Source organism: Arctopsyche grandis, chromosome 5 (assembly GCF_051622035.1).
Source record: "Arctopsyche grandis isolate Sample6627 chromosome 5, ASM5162203v2, whole genome shotgun sequence".
NCBI classification, from domain to species: Eukaryota; Metazoa; Arthropoda; class Insecta; order Trichoptera; family Hydropsychidae; genus Arctopsyche; species Arctopsyche grandis.
Window position 1 is genome coordinate 2,107,744 of NC_135359.1, and position 19,281 is coordinate 2,127,024.

The 19,281-nt window shown below is 35.8% G+C and overlaps 4 protein-coding genes across 13 annotated transcripts; 2 read left to right on the forward strand and 2 right to left on the reverse strand.

The window, feature by feature from the left end:
• Positions 1-770: 770 nt before the first annotated feature.
• On the reverse strand, positions 771-1,449 carry LOC143911994 (uncharacterized; the record flags this gene model as incomplete). Its single annotated transcript, XM_077431099.1, has 2 exons — positions 771-782; positions 832-1,449. Coding segments are annotated over 2 exons (630 nt in total), but the record flags the coding sequence as incomplete, so codon positions are not given.
• A 2,557-nt stretch (positions 1,450-4,006) lies between these two features.
• On the forward strand, positions 4,007-6,938 carry LOC143911461 (uncharacterized). Of its 3 annotated transcripts, none has more exons than XM_077430332.1 (6): positions 4,007-4,143; positions 4,211-4,401; positions 4,477-4,600; positions 4,678-4,833; positions 4,906-6,030; positions 6,527-6,938. In XM_077430332.1, the coding sequence occupies exons 2-6, from the start codon at positions 4,282-4,284 to the stop codon at positions 6,865-6,867; spliced, it is 1,866 nt and encodes a 621-aa protein (XP_077286458.1). In that variant the 5' UTR covers positions 4,007-4,143; positions 4,211-4,281; the 3' UTR covers positions 6,868-6,938. The 3 variants fall into 3 exon arrangements, with proteins under 3 accessions (XP_077286458.1, XP_077286459.1, XP_077286457.1); XM_077430333.1 differs by having other exon boundaries at positions 4,014-4,123; XM_077430331.1 differs by having other exon boundaries at positions 4,017-4,401.
• Positions 6,939-7,811: 873 nt separating this feature from the next.
• LOC143911543 (uncharacterized) lies at positions 7,812-11,463 on the forward strand. Of its 2 annotated transcripts, none has more exons than XM_077430451.1 (5): positions 7,812-8,295; positions 8,365-8,516; positions 10,432-10,598; positions 10,673-10,935; positions 11,006-11,463. In XM_077430451.1, the coding sequence occupies exons 1-5, from the start codon at positions 7,962-7,964 to the stop codon at positions 11,092-11,094; spliced, it is 1,005 nt and encodes a 334-aa protein (XP_077286577.1). In that variant the 5' UTR covers positions 7,812-7,961; the 3' UTR covers positions 11,095-11,463. The 2 variants fall into 2 exon arrangements, with proteins under 2 accessions (XP_077286577.1, XP_077286578.1); XM_077430452.1 differs by having other exon boundaries at positions 7,828-8,295; positions 10,685-10,935; positions 11,006-11,188.
• On the reverse strand, positions 11,124-15,370 carry stas (Transmembrane protein stas). 7 transcript variants are annotated; one of them, XM_077430459.1, is made up of 6 exons: positions 15,192-15,370; positions 13,332-13,467; positions 13,127-13,255; positions 12,713-13,050; positions 12,176-12,636; positions 11,124-11,768 (listed from the first exon to the last, which is right to left on the reverse strand). In XM_077430459.1, the coding sequence occupies exons 1-5, from the start codon at positions 15,238-15,240 to the stop codon at positions 12,467-12,469; spliced, it is 822 nt and encodes a 273-aa protein (XP_077286585.1). In that variant the 5' UTR covers positions 15,241-15,370; the 3' UTR covers positions 11,124-11,768; positions 12,176-12,466. The 7 variants fall into 7 exon arrangements, with proteins under 7 accessions (XP_077286585.1, XP_077286582.1, XP_077286580.1 ...); XM_077430456.1 differs by having other exon boundaries at positions 11,125-11,722; positions 12,191-12,636; XM_077430454.1 differs by having other exon boundaries at positions 11,125-11,755; positions 12,191-12,636.
• Positions 15,371-19,281: the final 3,911 nt, after the last annotated feature.

Consider the following 19,281-nt stretch of genomic DNA (forward strand, 5'->3'; position numbering starts at 1 on the left):
AAATCTGGACACGACAACGATTCTACCAGACACTACGACTGTTGATCCAGATACTATAGCTGCTTCTAGTACGATTCCACCAGACACAACGACCGTGGCTCCAGATACTACTACCGCTAGTACAACGAGCCCGCTCGACACAATTACTATTAGTTCGATAATACCACCAGATACCACAACAGTTACAAGCGCTTCTGTAACATCAACAGACACGACAACGATTCCTCCTGATACAACTTCGGATGTTCCAGATACCACTATTGTTGCCAGTACAACAAGTCTATCCGATCCTACAACGATTCCATCAGACACCACTACAATTGTTGCGAGTACAACGATTCCAGCGGATACCACGACCGTTTCTCCAGATGTTACCAGTGATTTCAGTACAACGATTCTACCAGACACCACAACATTTTCAAGCACTAATATAACATTAACTGACAGAACAACGAGTTCCGATACAACTACCTATACACCAGATACTACTATTGCTAGTACAACAATTTTACTCGACACCACCACTATGAATACAGATACTGCCGCTGTTGCTAGTACAATCATAGCACCAGAAATCATAAGCACTACTGTAACATCACCTGACGTGATAACGATTCCACCTGGTACCACAGCAGTCGCCATCACAACTGAAACGTCACCAGACACAACAATGTTTACAGACAAACCAGTTGCCAGCACAACTGAAACGTCACCATACACAACAATGATTACAGATAAACCAGTTACCAGCAGTACTATTGCACCAGATACTAGCACTGATGCTGTGACGATTTCACAAGATACCACAACAATTTCAAGCACTATTATAACGTCGTTTGACATGACAACGATTCCGCCTGACACAATCACCGATGATACAGATACTACCACTGCTGCTGGTATTACGATTCCACCAAATACTACAACATTTGCAAGCACTACTGTTACATCATCCGACACGACAACGACTCCACCCGAAATGACCACCGATGATACAGATACCACCACTGTTGTCAGCACTATGATTCCACCAGATACTACAACGACTCCACCCGATACAACTAGTGATGTTACATATACTACCACTGCTGCTAGTACCACGATTCCACCAGATACTACAGCATTTGCAAGCACGACTCCACCCGATACAACTGTCGATGTTACAGATACCACCACTGCTACTAGTACTACGATTCCACCAGATACTACAGCATTTGCAAGCACTTCTGTAAGCACGACTCCACCCGATACAACTGTCGATGTTACAGATACTACCACTGCTGCTAGTACTACGATTCCACCAGATACTACAACATTTGCAAGCACTACTGTATCATTTGACACGACAACGGCTCCACCCGATACAACTACCGATGTTGCAGATACTACTACTATTCCTAGTACAATAATCCCACTCGATACTACGACTGCTGTGAGCAGTACATCACTTATCACGATTACAATTCCACTGGATACGACGACTTTTTCTCCAGATACTACGGTTGCTACCAGTACGATTCCACAAGACACAACAACTTTTTCCCCTGATACTACTGCCGATGGTAGTACTACAATTCTACCAGACACAACAACTGTTACTCCTGACACTACCACTTATGGTAGTACTACCATTCCACCAGACACAGCGACTGTTGCTCCTGACACTACCACTGATGTTAGTACTACCATTCCATCAGACACAACGACTGTTGCTCCTGACACTACCACTGATGGTAGTACTACCATTCCATCAGACACAACGACTGTTACTCCTGACACTACCACTGATGGTAGTACTACCATTCCATCAGACACAACAACTGTTGCTCCCGACACTACAACTGATGGTAGTACTACGATTTCATCAGACACAACGACTATTGCTCCCGATATTACCACTGATGGTAGTACAACGATTTCACCTGATACTACATCGGTCGCTCCCGATACTACCACTGATGGTAGTACAACGACTTCGCCCGATTCTTCATCTGTTACTACAGAAACTATCACCTTCACTAATACCATAGTTCCATCAGTCACCACTTCAACTGCTAGCACTTCTACAACCTCACCTGATACTACAACGATAGCAGACACTACAACTGGTGCTCCAAATACAACTACCTCTTCAATTACGACAACAGTTGGAGCGCCAACTACTTCTCTTCCAACTACTCCCACGATAATATGCAACACCATTGGTCGTTTTCCAAATCCAAAATCTTTGGATTGTACGAGTTACGTTATATGTTTTATTGATTCTGAAGATCAATTAGCCCCAGCCTATTATAATTGTCCATCATCTAGTGCTTTTAATCCATATTCTGGCCAATGTTCTCAGAACTATGTCTGTTCAATACCTACCACACAGATGACACCTATCACTTCAACTCTTACGTCGAGTACAATTACAACAATTTCAGTTCCATCTATAATGCCTTTGTCAATATCCTATTGTCCTTTTGACGGTAGACATCAAGATATTGCAGTGTCAGGATGCAAGGGTTATAAATTATGTTCTTCAACATCATCTAACCAATTCAACTATAATTGCCCAGGTACATCACTATTTGATCCAATATCAAAAACCTGTAAAACAGATTACGAATGTGATGAATCAATTACTCCAATTGAAATTACAATACCAAATATCACATCTTCAGCCTTGTCATCAACCACTACAACTTCTACAACGTTATATACAACAACTGCCCCAATTCCATCAATCTGCACATCAACAGAGAGACAACCAGATCTTTCATCCGTTGACTGTAAAAACTACTTGATTTGTTCTATGTCAAATGGACAACTTATTCCACATAAATATGACTGTCCTGGAACATCGGTTTTTGATCCAAACGAACGTCAATGTAGTAACACATACGAATGTCCATCTGCAAACATTACCCAGTTTATCATTACAACTTCGACATCATCACCAATGACAACACCCTTAACAACATCAACCACCACAACTTCAACTACACCATCTACAACAACACTTTTAACTTCAACCGTAACACCGACAACCACAACTGCAGATACATCAACAACAACAACTACAGATACATCAAAAATAACAACTGCAGAAATATCAACTTGTAATCAAGAAGGAAGATATCCAGACTCGGCAATAGCGGGATGTAAAGGTTACAAGATTTGCTCGCCTTCAGCTGGACAATATTTTTCATTTAAATATGTCTGTCCTGGAACGTCTGTTTTCGATCCAAATCTTCGTCAATGTAATACGTCGTATCGATGCACATCCTGAAAATCAAAAAAAAATCGAGTACCTACTAGTCAAATAAAGTTTATATAAAAATGCTATATTATTTAAGTCAACAGTTAAATTAAGATTCCATTAAAAATAAATTAATTTTATATATCATTACAATTTATGAACATTTTTAAGAATTTTTATACCATTGTAATGTATTACATATTGTGAAATATTAAAAATAAAAATGTATTTCAACAATATGTAAATGTTTTAATATTGTATAATTTATTTATTTATTTAGAATACATGGGGAAGCCGATAGGCCTTAATATAAATAATTAAATAAAACAAAAATACTCCAGTTAATCTGTGGTTCAGTCTGTCTGGCGCTTGTCGATCGTTTGCACCGCATCGCATATTTTTTTTAAAATGAGGATTCCATATACTAAAAGCGTATTCTAATTTAGATCTAATAAAAGTTTTATAGATTTGTGATAATATGCCTAAGTTAAGATAGTTGTATACACGTTTCATTATATACAAAAATGATTAACATTTATTTACAATATGGTTAATATAAGAAGTCCATTTCAGGTCGCCAGTGGTGATGATACTTATGTAAGTCTAATAATGTCCCGGTTTGAAAAAAAAATGTTAAATGCATTTATTAGTACATACATATTCATGTTGAAATTTGAGTTTTCCAAACGTTATCAAATTAATCTATGAATGCTTCTGATAAGATAAACAATCATTGTGATAACAATACGTACATGCTAGGTTTCTTTTTGTTGCATTAAGTTATTTCAGTTGTTGTACAAACATTCACCTTCACCATTTATTTATAACGCTCCAACGTCACATGTGTTATAAAACACAATTGAATATTAAAATGATATAGTGATTATATATATATATAAGTAATAATATTATCGATTAAAAAAGTGTGATGTCAAAATTTCTCAATCATGAATCATATCATTCAAGTTAACCTCGTAAGACCCAGATAATGCGGATATATTTGAATATTTTTCAATTCCTAACACTGTTCCACGACAATGGAGGCACAAATTTCTCGTAGAACAGCCTCTGAGAGAAAATTTGTATCCATCTTGAGCATGAATTCTCATATACCACAATCCAAATGGAAGATTATATTTGCATCGTTCATTTCTCATGTGAGTGAAGCTGGAATTTTAATATACATACTATTTTCAAATATTATTTATGTTTAAGTGTTTCGTTTTCTTCAGATGGTTTTACCAAATCTCTTACTCTCACATGGCATTGTTTTGTTGATGCGATTAGAGAAGGATGTTACGATATGGAATGCCATTTTGGCACCTAGCATTTTTTGCATTGTATGGACGTTTGCAGGTGAATCATCATATGTTTTAATACGACTTATTATTAATAGATTTATGTATGTTAAATGTGTGTGTTATGATTTTTAGATCCGTTCTTCAGGGAAGCAGCAGAATCTTGGGCGAATAAGATTGGATCTAGATTACTTTGTGTATTTGGGGTGCTTCTTGCCTTTTTTGGAGTACTCTTGAGTTCTTTTGTAATTTCGTCAATTTCGTATACGCTCTGTTTTGGAATACTATGCGGTTTGTGGAATTAACTTGAATGCTATAATTTATTAAAGAAGCAAAAAAATAACTATTCTATTTGTTTCATAGGTCTAGGAACGAGCATGACTCTGAGTCAGGTCAATTATGTAGTCGAAGATCATTTTTATACAAATGTTAGTATTATTAAAACAAGTTTTCTCTTCGGGGAAGCGTTTGGACAATTGATATTACCTTTTGTTATAACTGTATTATTTCATTTGTTTGGAAGTTCGATGGGACATTTGTTATTGAGTTCTTTAGTTTTGCAAACTCTACCAGCAATTTTGTACGTAAAAAGTGATGCACTTCCAAAACCGCTTTCGAAATGTGGAGACTTTTCAAGAACGTACAAAAATTTCGAAGGAAGCGACATATCTTTCAATAGTTTTCAAGACATTCAGCTCATCGAAATGACGAAGAAGACTTGGAGATGTCCTTCGGATGGAAATGAGACAATAGAAATTCACGACAATAATAACAAAGATGAATATGAACAATTAGATAAAGAAGAAATCGTGGTGGTGCACGATCTAAGTAAAGGATTTCAAATTTTGCCGAAAATAGTAGAAGAAAGTGAAAGGAGCTTCAGTTTATCAAGCGATGACGAGACTAATGACAAATCTAAAGAACGTGAAAAGGTCGAAAACAGCATTAAGAGATACAGCATGATTAGTGACAAGATCGATGAATTCATTCTCAAAACTGAAAAAGAGAACATTCAAGTCGCATCATTGGAAGTCAATCAAAACATTGAAACGACAAGCAGTAGACACTCGTTTCAGTGCGTTGACGATCAGAAACAAACAAGACGAAACTGGTTCCCAAAATTACACTGCAGTTGTTCATATTACAGATGCTATCGCATTAAAAGGTGGTTCAGATACACTTGGAATAACATGTATGACATTTTAATTCCTCCACTAATTTCGTCGTTGAAAATGTGGCAATTTTATCCATGTTTATTGCTGAAATCATGCACAGTTTTTGTGCCAGTGGAAGTCGCGTTGATGCTACCAGTTTTAGGAAACAAAAACAGCTCGGGACTATTGTTCGATACATCGCTGTTTATTTCTGTCCACGCTCTGTCCTGGTTGAGCTTTTTATTCAGCTCACCTTGGCTAGTCAACATAACAAAATCAAGATATAAATATTTCACCATATCTGGATTGTTTATGTCATCGCTAGGACTATTTGGTAAATTAATTTATTTATATTCATACTCTTTTACTTGTAGCATTAGCAGTAAATTAGTACCTATATTTTTATCGGGTTTGGTGCAAACGATCGACAAGCGCCAGACAGACTGAACCACAGATTAACTGGATGGCTGCTTTAAACGCAATTCTCGACTTCACGAATGATAGATTGCACATCAGATGACGATTAACCTTTCGATGTGCACAGATGCAATGATTAAAATGGTAATTATTAAAATTGAGTTGGATCTTTCTGGCGAGTTTAATAAGGCAAAATTCAGAACTAAAGTATCAGAAGCACAGAACGTATACAGGGTAGGTATGTCGGGACATTGGGTAGATTTCGCTTAGTGTAAGTGCGAGCAGTGCGCACGCATAAGGTACACGTGTCGTTAATCTGTGCTTCAGTCTATCTGGCGCTTGTCGATCGTTTGCACCGCATCGATTTTTAGCACGTTATTTTAAAGCATTTTGAATGATTTCGTTTTTTTTAGTATTGATGGAGGTTGAAAATATATTTTTGATGACTTTTGCAACATTTCTCGTTGGGAGCAGTCATGGGATTATTTCACTGACATCTGAAGAAACTATCAAAGCGTCCATTGGTGCACAGCATTGGCCAAAAATTCGAGATACTCTAAAACGAATGACTGCAATTTTATTAATATTTTTTACCGTTTGGTTGCGATTTATTTTAAAAAATTACGACGTAAATACGTGCTTTGGATTATTTGCTAGCTTACAAGGGGCTTCTGGGTTGATTTTCAGTTTAATTCCACTTATTAAAATCTTAACTAGAACCCCTCGATCAATTCCAATATTTTCACAAACTTAATGTAAGATTTTCTATTTAATTTATTTGACAAAAAAATTTGAATGGAAAAAAATAAAATCCTGAGTACAAGTATTGCTTTTTTATTTCATTAAAATGAATATACAAAGGTGTTTCTTTGCTTTACGGCAAGAGGATGGTAATATTACATATTTGTACCCTTTATTCCTTTGAATGTTTTGCCAATGGCCTGATTTTACCATGGGCCTAAAAATCGCCGATAGGCGTTGTATTTTGAGCACGTAAAAAGTAAACAAAAACACTATCCTCTAAGCCTTTCCAGGTAGCATTGAATAAAAATCGTAAGTGAAAGTAAGAAGAGGTTAGTAAAAATGCATTGAACATGGGTCGTGTAATCCGTGTTATTCATTTGTCAACGTTTATGAAGACCGGTTTACACCAGAATTTCTGAATTTTTAACCATAGCAGAATTTCCCAATAGAAATCCCTAACTGCTGAGTAGTTTAGATTGTGACCATTACATTTTTTAACAAAAATGAAGAAGATGGAACTAGTTTTGGAAAAATACATTCATTAATAAACTTCTTTTATTTATTTTATATTGTTGTAAGATATATTAGAGAGTTTAAACACACCTTTACAAAACTTGAAATCCTCGGTGGTATTTATCTAGAGTTTGTTTGCATTAGCTACACTTTTTATACCTACTATCTATTAGATTTCTAAATAATTCTAGTTGGAAATGTTGGTGAAATTTTCAGCGTGGCGGGCTTTCAACCGAAAAGACGTCAGCAGTTAGAGGGTTATAAAACATTTCATTCTAAAGGACGGTTTAAAAATATATGTTGATACATAATGAATATATAAAAGATTTTCAATAATTTCACAGGGTTCTTATTTTTTGGTTTAAAATCAAAGCTGGTAATTTATCTTTACTTTAGTGTTTTCCCTCATCACGGGGTCGTTAGTCTATATTAGACATGGCCAATAAATGAAATGCTTAGAACACAAACAAATGTCAAAGTGACAGTTTTGTAGCTAGTAAGATAACCTCAAATTTTACTTTTAGAATGTAAGACTTACTCATTACAATTTATTATTTTCACAATCGACACACTTTTAAACACCAATTCAAAATGACTGCTGAAAATCCGGAAAAGGAATACTCAGAATCTCTTCAAAATCTAATCGAAAGAGCAACAGATGCTGGAATCACCCACGAACAATTTAAAAGAATATTCGAAGAGAGTTTAGCAGAATTAGAACCTCAAAATAAACCTAAATATAGTCACACTCGATTTTTAATAATCGCACTTTTATTTATCATCACTTTGTATTTCGTCAACTTATCATTAGATGGAAAACCTTTAAGTTTGTTTTTATGTAAAATACAAGAATTTATATATCCTGGATTGAGATTGTTAAGGATTTTATCTATTCCCATCATATCAACATTTCCATCTCTAACCGGTTCGTATTTCACACATCTAGATACAACATCAATGTCATAATGCTGTAATGGATCATAATTTTTTACAGAATTGTATGATGAAACATGTTTAATACAAAATCCATTCTTTCGCGTAAACGATATGGATTGTTGGCCTTGCAATGATGTTAAAGAAATCTCTGAAATAGCACGGATAGACGAACACTTTCAACCTGAAACATCAGCGCCTTTCATTTACAAGGTATAATTCATAGATGTAGAATAACCTAGATATGCCATTACATACAAATTTCGTTGGAGATCTTGTCTCTACTAACTGAGGGGTGCGGGGGGTTCAACTAGCGGGGAAGTGGTGAAAAAAAAGGAAGCAACGCAGCGGTCGGCAGTGGTACATATGTACATGCATTGAAGTTTTATTTTATTTATAACTTTATTTTATTGGACACTCCGCTTGACAGTAAACCACTTCTTCTTCTTGTTAATGCCTTGTCCGCATCCGGACGTTGGCGACCACCTCGTCGATTATTTGAATATATCCGCATCGGTCTTCAGCGGCTCGGAACAGCTCTTCGGCGCTCATATCGGTCCACATGCGCATGTTTCGAGGCCAAGATAACTTTTTCCTGCCAATCCATTTTTTTCCTTCTATTTTCCCCATGGTTATCAAATGGAGAAATTCGTATTTTGGACCCCGTATCATGTGTCCGAGGTACTCCATCTTTCTCCGCTTGATGACTGAAACATGTTCCCTGCCTCTCTCCATCATGCCGAGGACAGCTTCGTTTGATATCTTTTTGGTCCACGGAATCTTCAGCATACGCCTATAGACCCACATCTCAAAAGCCTCAATGCGGCTGATCATCTTGGTTTTCAGAGTCCACGTCTCACATCCGTGTAGTAATACTGTCCAGACGTAGCTCTTCGCGAATCTCAACCGCGTATGAAGATTGAGATGCTTGTTTGTAAGCGCCGCCTTCATTTTTACAAATGCTGTTCTAGCCATCTCGATGCGGATTCTTAGATCTTCATCTGGATCCATATCTTCATTTAGCCAGGTATTTGAATCATTTTACTCTTTCTATCACCTCTCCATCCAAGGTTAGATTCCCGGTGTCTGTTTGCATTCTATCTACTATCATAAATTTTGTCTTCTTTAGATTTATGCGCAGTCCTCTTCGATTGCTTTCTTGATGTTCACGGTCTAGAGATCTTTGCAGGTCTGCTAAATTTTCAGCGACTAGTGCCGTGTCATCAGCATATCTTATATTGGTGATCGTCTCGCCGCCCACCTTGATGCCCTCCGCCTCTTGGAGAGCATCGTGGAAGATGGATTCGGTGTAGGTGTTAAAAAGAGTAGGTGATAGGATGCATCCTTGCCTGACGCCCCGTTCTATAGGAATATCATCAGTGAATTGATCATCGACACGTACTACTGCAGTCTGATTCCAATAAATATTTCGTAGCAATCTGACATCTCTGTCATCCAGGCCAATATTTTTTTAATGTTTCCATCAAACCAAACTAATAAAGCCATATTAAGAAAAAAATATTTAGCTATACATACTATATTAAACTACAAATGTATGCTACTAAAATAAAACCATCATTAACTATAACAATATTTAAACATTAGTAACTTCCACAAGGATCAATTTTAAAGCTGATACTTTAATATTCAGTTCATTGTTTGTAGTTTTAAACTTAATGTCGATTTCTGAATTTCCTTCAGTGCCAACAAGATATGCGCGTGCATTTAGTGACACCTGTGGCAGAGGTTGTCGACTGCTGTTCCATCAGTGCATATTTCATTAATGTTAAATACTACTATAATTGAAGACATTATATATTAATTCTTACATATGATATGTGATGCCATCGGCCTTTTTATATTTTCTTGAGTAATTGTAACACAATTTCACTGAACACGTTGGCATTTTCGAAAAATGTCAATCGACCTTCCTACTTAGAAGCTCACTAGCTACTGAGAGAGAGTGTGCATGATCTGTACTTTTTTTTGTGTGTGCATGGTCCAACAGGGTGATCGGCTTAGAGCGTAAGGGCGTATCTATGGTATTCTATATCTATGGTATAATCACAGGACATTAATTATATTGAATTCTATTATACAAATTTCATTTTATATTCACTATCGGTAGACTGATCAAAAAGTTATCACAGTTGAAGCTCTTCAAAAACTGTACACGGACAATAAAAAAATATTCGACAACGACGCACCCAAACTGATTGTAAACAACAAAGATGCAATTGTAGCCAATGATTTTTTTATGAAATATAACATTAACGAGAGAGATTCGTACAAATGGTACAAAATTTTTTAACATATTTATGAAATATAATATTATACTCGATTTTACAGCGTGTAATATTGAATTATAGGCGTCTAAACAGGATGCATCCGGCTTTGGCAGTCAGAAATTTGTTTCCCCGTCCCGCCATTGTGCCTCGCTTAGGACAGAGCACCGAGCGATACCTGATGATCGACAATCCGAACTCACCGTCATATCAATTACCTGAACCTGAATGCAATTACGTCTTCGTCGTACAGAGTAGCGGTGAAAGACTGGTCGAGCTGCAGCCGGCTAAAGAGTGCCTTAATAATTGCCAAGCCGTCTCGGTGACATTGTCCGAGTCATACATGTGTACGTATTTTAGTCTAGCTTAGAGTTTCATCTATGATTTGGCATGTTATTAATGATTGCTTTTCATCAGTGTGGTATAATTGGTGGTATTGGAGACCCGTCAGCCACTCAACCGATGGAAATTCGACGGCGATATCGTACATAGGATCGTATTGTTAATCCAAGGTTCAAGTATACAGTGAAATTTTTAAAAACGAGCATTTATTCGTAATAAAATACAAATTTTGTTTTAAATAAATACAACAACTGGTCGACAATTTTCTTATATTAAATAACGAGAAGATTTGTGACGCAACAAATGTATTGCTACTAACATTATTTTTAGTTATTATAAAACTGTTCATTTTTATTATTGCAATCTGGAGTACTTATATAACATCAATAACACATATCGGAATGATATTTTAGAAATATATTCTAAAAATGAATATTTGCATGCCTCGATTTTTTTTTCAACAATAATAATAATACTTTCGTCATAATATTTAAATTAAAAATCTCCCTAAAATATATAGTATTAATTAACTATACAGTATTTTTATTGTGAATGTTTTATTATTTGGTTCCAACTTGAAAGTGTTTTTATTTCTATAATATCAACAATTCGCATCTAAAATTTCTTCAGACTAAATAATACATAGAAGAAAAAAGTACACATGATACATGGTGTTATTTACACTGAATTTTGTTTAAAAATACAAAAAATAAATAAATAAACCAAGTCAGGGGCGTATCTTGAATAACGGAATTGCAACTGCCTTTATTTACGGATAAATAATGGTTGTGGCTATTTGCAGGTACTATATCTGCGAATTATTGGCTATTTGCAGGTACTATATCTGCGACAGGCGCAGAACCTTCTGCGCATGCGCGTGAACTTATAATCCGATTATAATTTCTTACATTTAATGTATGCTAGACTTGTTTAATCAATCTTTCATTATACATTATTATAAATAAATTTCGCACGTTATTATAATAGATTTATATCATTTAGCTAGTTCGCGGCTTGTACTTATATGTAGGTATTATACGTTGTATATGATAATAATTTTCTAACAATTAATAATATTAACTAATTTGGATTATATTTTTTACTCTACGTCACCTTACGAGTTCAAACTAAATTTTAAGAGATTTAAAACAAAATTTTAACATTAAACACGCTGACAGTGACAGTTCACGCGCATGCGCAGAAGGCTTTGCGCCCGTCGCAGATATAGTACCTGCAAATAGCCACAACCATAAATAATACATAATTTAAAGATAATCTTAAAACAAAATGGAAAAAAATGCAACAAAAGCTGAACTGGAACTTCTAGATACGCACCTGAACCAAATAAACGAACATAAAAGAGATTTCCATCATTCTATTTAGCTACCGTAAGCGAGGACGAACGATGGAAATCCTATCGTAAATATCTATATATAATAGATAAGCCTCTGGGGAATTAAAAATTATAAAAATAAACAAATAATAATACTAAACTACAATTTTATGCCTCGATTACTTTAAAATATCATCGAATATCTATTCGAATTTGGCTTTTAATTTATTCTTCATGACTACGGGTATTAAAGAAAGTCCAGCACACAGCGACAAGACAACGACGGAAGTCCACGACCAAGCGTCACTCGAAGAAGTTAAAGTGTGCAGCGTTTGACCAGCTTGAATCGCTACGAACGACGGTGGAGCAACACCTATTGAAAGATGAATTAAAATCAATCTCTAATTGATCATAATATACAAACTAATTGAATCACAATATATACAAACCGATGAAAGTGCCGAGAGCGAAAGGCACCAACGGTACACCTATAATAGGAGCCGTAAGATTGATGAACCAATTCGGCAGGAACGGAGTCACTCGAAGGAAAATCATGTAGTATAGTAAATTTCCCTTGTTTTTTTCGATCGCTACTGCCCATTTGGCGGCCCTTTGCGGACAATACTTCTTCACGAGCTTTTTACCCAGTAAATGAGAAAGCAAAAAGCATAACGAAGCTCCGATCGCCGAGCAAGTACATACGAGCGTAAGTGCCGCCACAAATGGAAATAGAAAACCGGACAGTATGCTCAAAAACATCGATCCCGGTATCGCAAATGATTGCAGGCTAAAAATTAAAATTAACAAAGTTATAATTTAATATAAAATAATATAACATACGTATGTAGAATGAAAGGGATTACAATATGTATACGAGGAACACTCCCGACATCACTTCGTACAAGTACTTTTCCTTGTATCTGTCTAATACCAAACCTAACTGTTTGGCTTCTTCAATATCTAGAGGAATTTTTATGTGTTGTCTTTCATCGCTGAAAATGTGTGCATATAAAATTATTATAAATTTACGTATTGGATGTAAATTGTGCGCTTCGATAGCATACTCACTCTGATAAATCTGGAAATTTGCTGTACAAAAAAGCTAATGCTAGAATGGAACATAAAAATATCACAGCTACTGCAGATAACGCTTTGAATGTGGATAATTCAGTTTTGGCGGGAACTCCTCCCATGAGTCTCTGTCCTGTAAATTATATGAAAGTATTATAAATTCAATTATATCAAAATTACATGTACATATATATGAAATAGTGTGTTTGTTTGTTGGCCTCAGTTTTATTCTCTAACTTTTAAACGTACATATGCGAGTATTTTTCAAGGTTGAAATATTTAAACGAGAACTTTTCTCAAAGCTTTAAATATGAATTTGTATGATAATTTAATTGTAAGGTGACCATTTTTTCCCTAATTCAAAACTAGGGCATTCTTTTCCAAAAACATATTTCTAAATACTTAGATTGTTTAACTGTTTGCCCGCAGCCATCTTCTATGGAAGCTTTGCGCGACAAGTCTGTAACGCAGCTGTCTTCCATAGAATTTCTGAACTTTGCACGGGATTTTGAGTCTTATATGCGCCTATTTCAACTGTTTTAAGGTTCAAAATTGGTTGAATATACTACTGAGAGTTTAATGCCATCTATTCAATTTGCTTAAAATGAATATATACCAGTCTAAATTAGTTTTGTGTGAAACCATACTGAAACCTCGTTTATGTGACGTCACGTCTGTTGAACAATGGCAACAATACGTCTCAATTGTATGAAGAATGATTATTTGACAATTAAGCCAAAACTACGAGATATATTATGTATTTTGTTGTTTAAAATAATACTTTATATGTTAATTAACATATCTGGTTACTTGAGTAAATATTAAAATCTGTATTTAAGGTCGAAAACTCGATTGCCAAATTCGCGAAAAAGGTGCCGCTGCTTACAGGGCTTGTTCGCTATATTTATAGCCGCGGGCAAAGGGTTAAAACGAAGATTACAGAATCACGGTTGTACATTTATGAAAAAATTAATTCATTTTCTCGAATGCTCTTATAAAATTCTACACAAGACTGGTTAGCAAACATTTTAAAGTTTCAATATTCAATTTCGTTTTATCACTGGACTATAGATATTGGTCATCAAAGTAAAAAATCCTTCTGATAAATGGAAACAACATTTGAATAATTTGCCAATATTTTTGTAGCGGACATAATTTTCGCCTAAGAATTTGTATATTTATCCATGTATTAGATAAAAAAGTGTACTGATTTTATCTCACGGCTCACCAGGACAGATACCTAAATAAAAACCAGTACTGTCCTGGTAAAATCAGTACGAATGGTCACCTTAATTTAATTGCTCAATAATGAACTGTACATATGTATATGTAGCGGTTAGTATCTTCCGAGCAAAAGTTGCTTATTAATGTCTTATAATGTAGAACGTACCAAAGTCTAAACAATTTATATATTCACAACATATTATTATGTACTGTGTATATTTGAGTCAGTGACGATGCAATAATGAATTTTTAAAATGACGTCATACGCAATTTTAGTCAATTTGATATCGTCCACTCGAATTGTTGAACCGATACAAAATATGATCATGTGCTCAAATGGTATGTGCTGATGACGTTGTGAAATGAATGAAATGGTGGATGAGAAGTGTGGTATGGTGCAGATAGAATGATAGGTGATAGTGTGGGGGGACGTACGGAGCAGTGAGTGCGGTGGAAGCATCGAGCGGGAAAAGTTGGGGTGCGGATTCGGGTTCGGGTTCGGGTTCAGAGGCAAGAGCGGGAACGGAATCCGAGCGCCTGTGGGAAAGGAAATGTTGGTGCTGGTGCTGGAGATGACGGGACTCTGCAGAAGCCTGGAGGAGCGCGAGCGGTGATGATGATCATGATGGGAACCTTCGCCGGCCGCCTGCAGAGACGCGCCCGCCCGCTGCCGCTCCACCATCGCTGATCCGCTCTTGACCTTGACGATTGACCACGACCGACCGACCAATGATAAGCCGCAGCCGCAGCTGACAGTTTGACACTCCACGGTCGGTAAAACAGGCCGCTGCTTCCCGCCGTTGACCGCATGCCGAACTAAACCAACTAAAGTGCGACCATCTTCCTCATTTTTTTATTAATAAATCCGTTCAAATTACCAAAGTTTCAATTACTGAATACCGTCAAATATAATTAAAAGAACATCCAGAGACTTGTTTTATCGACATACTGAACATTAATTACAGTTAAACTGAAAAAAATTATATAATTTTCACCGCATCGAAAGGTCGAAAAATCGAAAATGTTCGTTTACCATGAATACATATAAAAAGTGGCGAGCGGGAAAACTCTCTCTCCCCCTGTCGTACAGCCTCACTTAATTTGCGCGAGCAGGATACAAGAGGAACAGGCTTTTCCTCCCGTATCCTGCCCGCGCACATTAAGCAAGGCTGTACAACAAAAAGAGAGATAATTTCACCACATACCACTGATATATATTATATATGTACATACATAGTACCGTTTACCATGCACCCTTTTTTTTATCTTTCGATTTTCGCTTTTTCGACCTTTTCACTTTCGGTCCCGTGAGGTAGACCCATATATTTTCGAAGGAGACTCTGTATGCATATATGCATATATCAAGTATTTTTAGTTGGGAACTTCTAAAACAAAACAAACTTTCTATGACGACGGTTCGATTTTTTTCGATTTAAATAAATTTAATAAAAAAACAAATGCATATTTACTATTAGATTCGCCATGTTTACGCTGTTTATATTACAAATACTGAGCGAAGCCGGGTAAAACAACTAGTATATTATAAATATAGACATTCTTTTTGATCTTTCGACTTAAAATCTTTCGATCTTTCAACCTTTCAATGCCGTGATGTAGACCCAATTTTTTTTTTTATGTGCCCTGGAAATTTTGTTTTGACTAGAAACTAGAATTAAACTGTATAGTACAATAGACCAGTGGTCGGCAAACTCATTCGTCAACGAAGCCAAATATCAACAGGACAATAATTTCTTTTGAATCCAAATTTCTTAAACTTAAACTATACACTGTTTATTAATTTAATAAACTTTAATTAAACTTTTAAATCTATATTAAACGGTAAATGGATTATTGCGCAAATTGCGATCGCACGCACGAAAATCATTGTCACAAAAATCGCGAATCCGGAATATCTGGCACTCGAGTTCTCGTTAGTACAAGATTTCACGTGTGTAGCTTTTGATTAATGGAGTTTTTGGGTGATAGATGTTCCGCGATCGAGATATTAATGACGTCCGCGAGATCACTTTTTGCGGATAATCACCGAACCAAATTAAACGATAGGTACACTGATTTGATATCATTTGACTTAATAACAAATTTACTAACAAAAATTTAATTGTAACTATGGGAACCATAAAACTAAATCATAACAATGACTGACAAACACTTAATGTGAACAATGGCTTTGCAACTCCTTGGAAAGTTTGGGTGACAGGTTTGTATGGTGTTTTTAATTTTAGGCATGATTCCAGGTTCTCATAAAATAAGACGATTTTCAATTTACTCTGGATAAGGTTCATGCTCGGAAGAGATTGTTCGCATGAATATGTAGAACCGAAAAGGGAACCTAAATTTTTCAACAGAGTCAGGATCACGTGGTCATTTGTGCCAAAGCCACATTCAAGGGACCAGTGCCGGTTTTAGGGGGGGGGGCTAGGTCGGGCAACGCCCGAGGGTGCCAAATAAGTTAGGGCGCCGCATGATGCACCAAAGGCACTTTAAAATTTAAAATTAGAGCGCCAAAAGCCGTACAAAATTTTAGATCTGAGCGCCAAAGGCGAAATATTTTTTCTAAGGGTGTTTTAAAATAATTGCCCGAGGACGCCATTGGGTGTAAGGCCGGCACTGCAAGGGATCAAAGAGCCAAATGCGCTCGCGAGCTACGATTTGCCGACCACCGCACTAGATGAATTTTTTGGCGTCAATCGTGTGGTTGAAAATTTTTAAAAGAATTTTTTAGAGTCTCCTTAACTTTCCCTTCGGAAATATATTATTATTTAACACAAAATAAGTAATAAATAGAGTACGGATAGCCAAGGTGCGGCTCATTGTTCAATTGTTGTAAATGCTTTGTAAACAAACCGCAAAAGTTCGGCAAACCTTTAACAATGCATTTACAACATTTGAACAATGAACGGCACCTTGGTTATCCGGGCTTTAGTAATAAAGAAAACATCTGTAGAATTCGAGTCAAAGAAAGCTGCCCCGTTATATTCGCTTTAGAAAAGTGGCATTTTTAATTACATACCTCCTTTACGTTTCACATGGCTTTCGTGTCAGTGGTCATCTTTTATCTCTTATCGGATCGTTTTTTTAGAAACCGCATTCATTCGTCCAAATGCACTCCAGCCTAATTTCATACATTTTTTCTACTTTACTATCGAACATGTCTATTATTTGACCTAAATATAAATAATTACTATTTCATCATTTAACGAAATGCTATCGGGCATACAATAACTATTGAACATTAATTTGGTCTAATTTTTAATCCTACTTTCCTACTTTCTCTGTCCAGCTGGACTTGTCTGTTAAGGGCAAAAACACACCGAGTAGTATGGGACGCCATGTTTTAGAATGATAATAAAAAAGGGGTGGCAAAAATATATATTGAAGGGTCGCGTTGAAAATGTGCGACACGACACGTTTGGGTTTTATAAGTTTTTGTTTACATTAATTTCAATGTCAATTTTTGCCGTCCCTCAAATCTGCCACCCCTGGTCAAATGCCCAATTTGCCACGGTGTCACGACAAATCATTCACGGACTTTGCACTCAATATATGGGTTTAAACCGAATATGGATAATACACTCTGTTGTCGTCACTAGGGATTACAATACCGAAAGTACCGATACCGGTGGTGTCGGTATTTGACCGAAAACAAGTTTTTGGTACTACCGGTACTATAAACTAAATAAAAGCTTTTGAAAATCCGTAAATTTATCAAAATAATTGATCTGACTTTTACAAACGATTGCAGTGATCATAATTTATATAAAATTATATCGCGCGCTCATATTACCATTATTAACCTATGCTGATTTTTGGGCGAGTGCTTCGTTTGGAATGGATGGAAAAGACTAATTAAATGGCAGTCAGTAATAAAATATTTAGGAGTAACGTTTGATAAAAGAATGAGATGGGCACCTCACATTGAGGCAGCGAAATGCAAGGCGATGCGGGGTATATCCTCAATATATCCAATATTTAATCGCCATAGTTCTTTATCAACGCTAAATAAAATAAAATTATATCGCGCGCTCATATTACCATTATTAGCCTATGCTTCACCTGTATGGAATAACGCCTCGAATACTAACCTTTACAAGCTCCAAGTAATACAAAATAAATCCCTAAAAATAATTTATAATACACCCATATATACTAACTTGAAAAAACTGCATGCCATATATAATATTCCGTTTGTTACAGACATTACTAACAAACTTACCAGTAGATTCTATGCCAGAATCACTAATAACCATACTAACACACTTCTGAAGAGTCTCGGTGATTACAACAAAATGTCTATACCCTTCAGGTATAACACACAGATTACCTAAACACAATCTGCTTTAAGTCATTGACTTTAGAGAGTCTTTAATCAATATTATGTATTAAATGTATTATGAGCATTTATAAGGATTGTAAATAAGTTTTTGAGCTCTTTTTCCTATTATGCTGTAGATTAACATTAGAATAATATAATACTATGATCACTAAGCAAATTAACTTAAATTGTTAAATAGAAAATGATCAGTAGATCAGTAGCTATTAAAATAGATATGAGATGTATTGTGAACATAATTTCGTAATAATAAAAAGCATTTAAAAATCAATTATAATTCACACGTTAATTTGAACTCTATATGATTTGATACATGTGTCATTTGCATCGATCAAAAACTATAAACCGTTGAGTGTAAAGTCCGTGAGTGAT

Excerpts from the sequence above, each read along its gene's own strand:
- LOC143911461 (XM_077430332.1), top strand. The coding sequence starts at position 4,282 with ATGGAGGCACAAATTTCTCGTAGAACAGCCTCTGAGAGAAAATTTGTA. Across the intron at positions 4,402-4,476 it reads TTGCATCGTTCATTTCTCAT|ATGGTTTTACCAAATCTCTT; the intron begins GTGAGTGAAGCT and ends CGTTTTCTTCAG. Across the intron at positions 4,834-4,905 it reads CTGTTTTGGAATACTATGCG|GTCTAGGAACGAGCATGACT; the intron begins GTTTGTGGAATT and ends TTTGTTTCATAG.
- LOC143911543 (XM_077430451.1), top strand. The coding sequence starts at position 7,962 with ATGACTGCTGAAAATCCGGAAAAGGAATACTCAGAATCTCTTCAAAAT. Across the intron at positions 8,517-10,431 it reads CAGCGCCTTTCATTTACAAG|ACTGATCAAAAAGTTATCAC; the intron begins GTATAATTCATA and ends CACTATCGGTAG. Across the intron at positions 10,599-10,672 it reads GAGAGAGATTCGTACAAATG|GCGTCTAAACAGGATGCATC; the intron begins GTACAAAATTTT and ends ATTGAATTATAG.
- stas (XM_077430459.1), bottom strand. The coding sequence starts at position 15,240 with ATGGTGGAGCGGCAGCGGGCGGGCGCGTCTCTGCAGGCGGCCGGCGAA. Across the intron at positions 13,468-15,191 it reads TCTGCAGGCGGCCGGCGAAG|GACAGAGACTCATGGGAGGA; the intron begins GTTCCCATCATG and ends TATAATTTACAG. Across the intron at positions 12,637-12,712 it reads CGCTCTCGGCACTTTCATCG|GTGTTGCTCCACCGTCGTTC; the intron begins GTTTGTATATAT and ends ATCTTTCAATAG.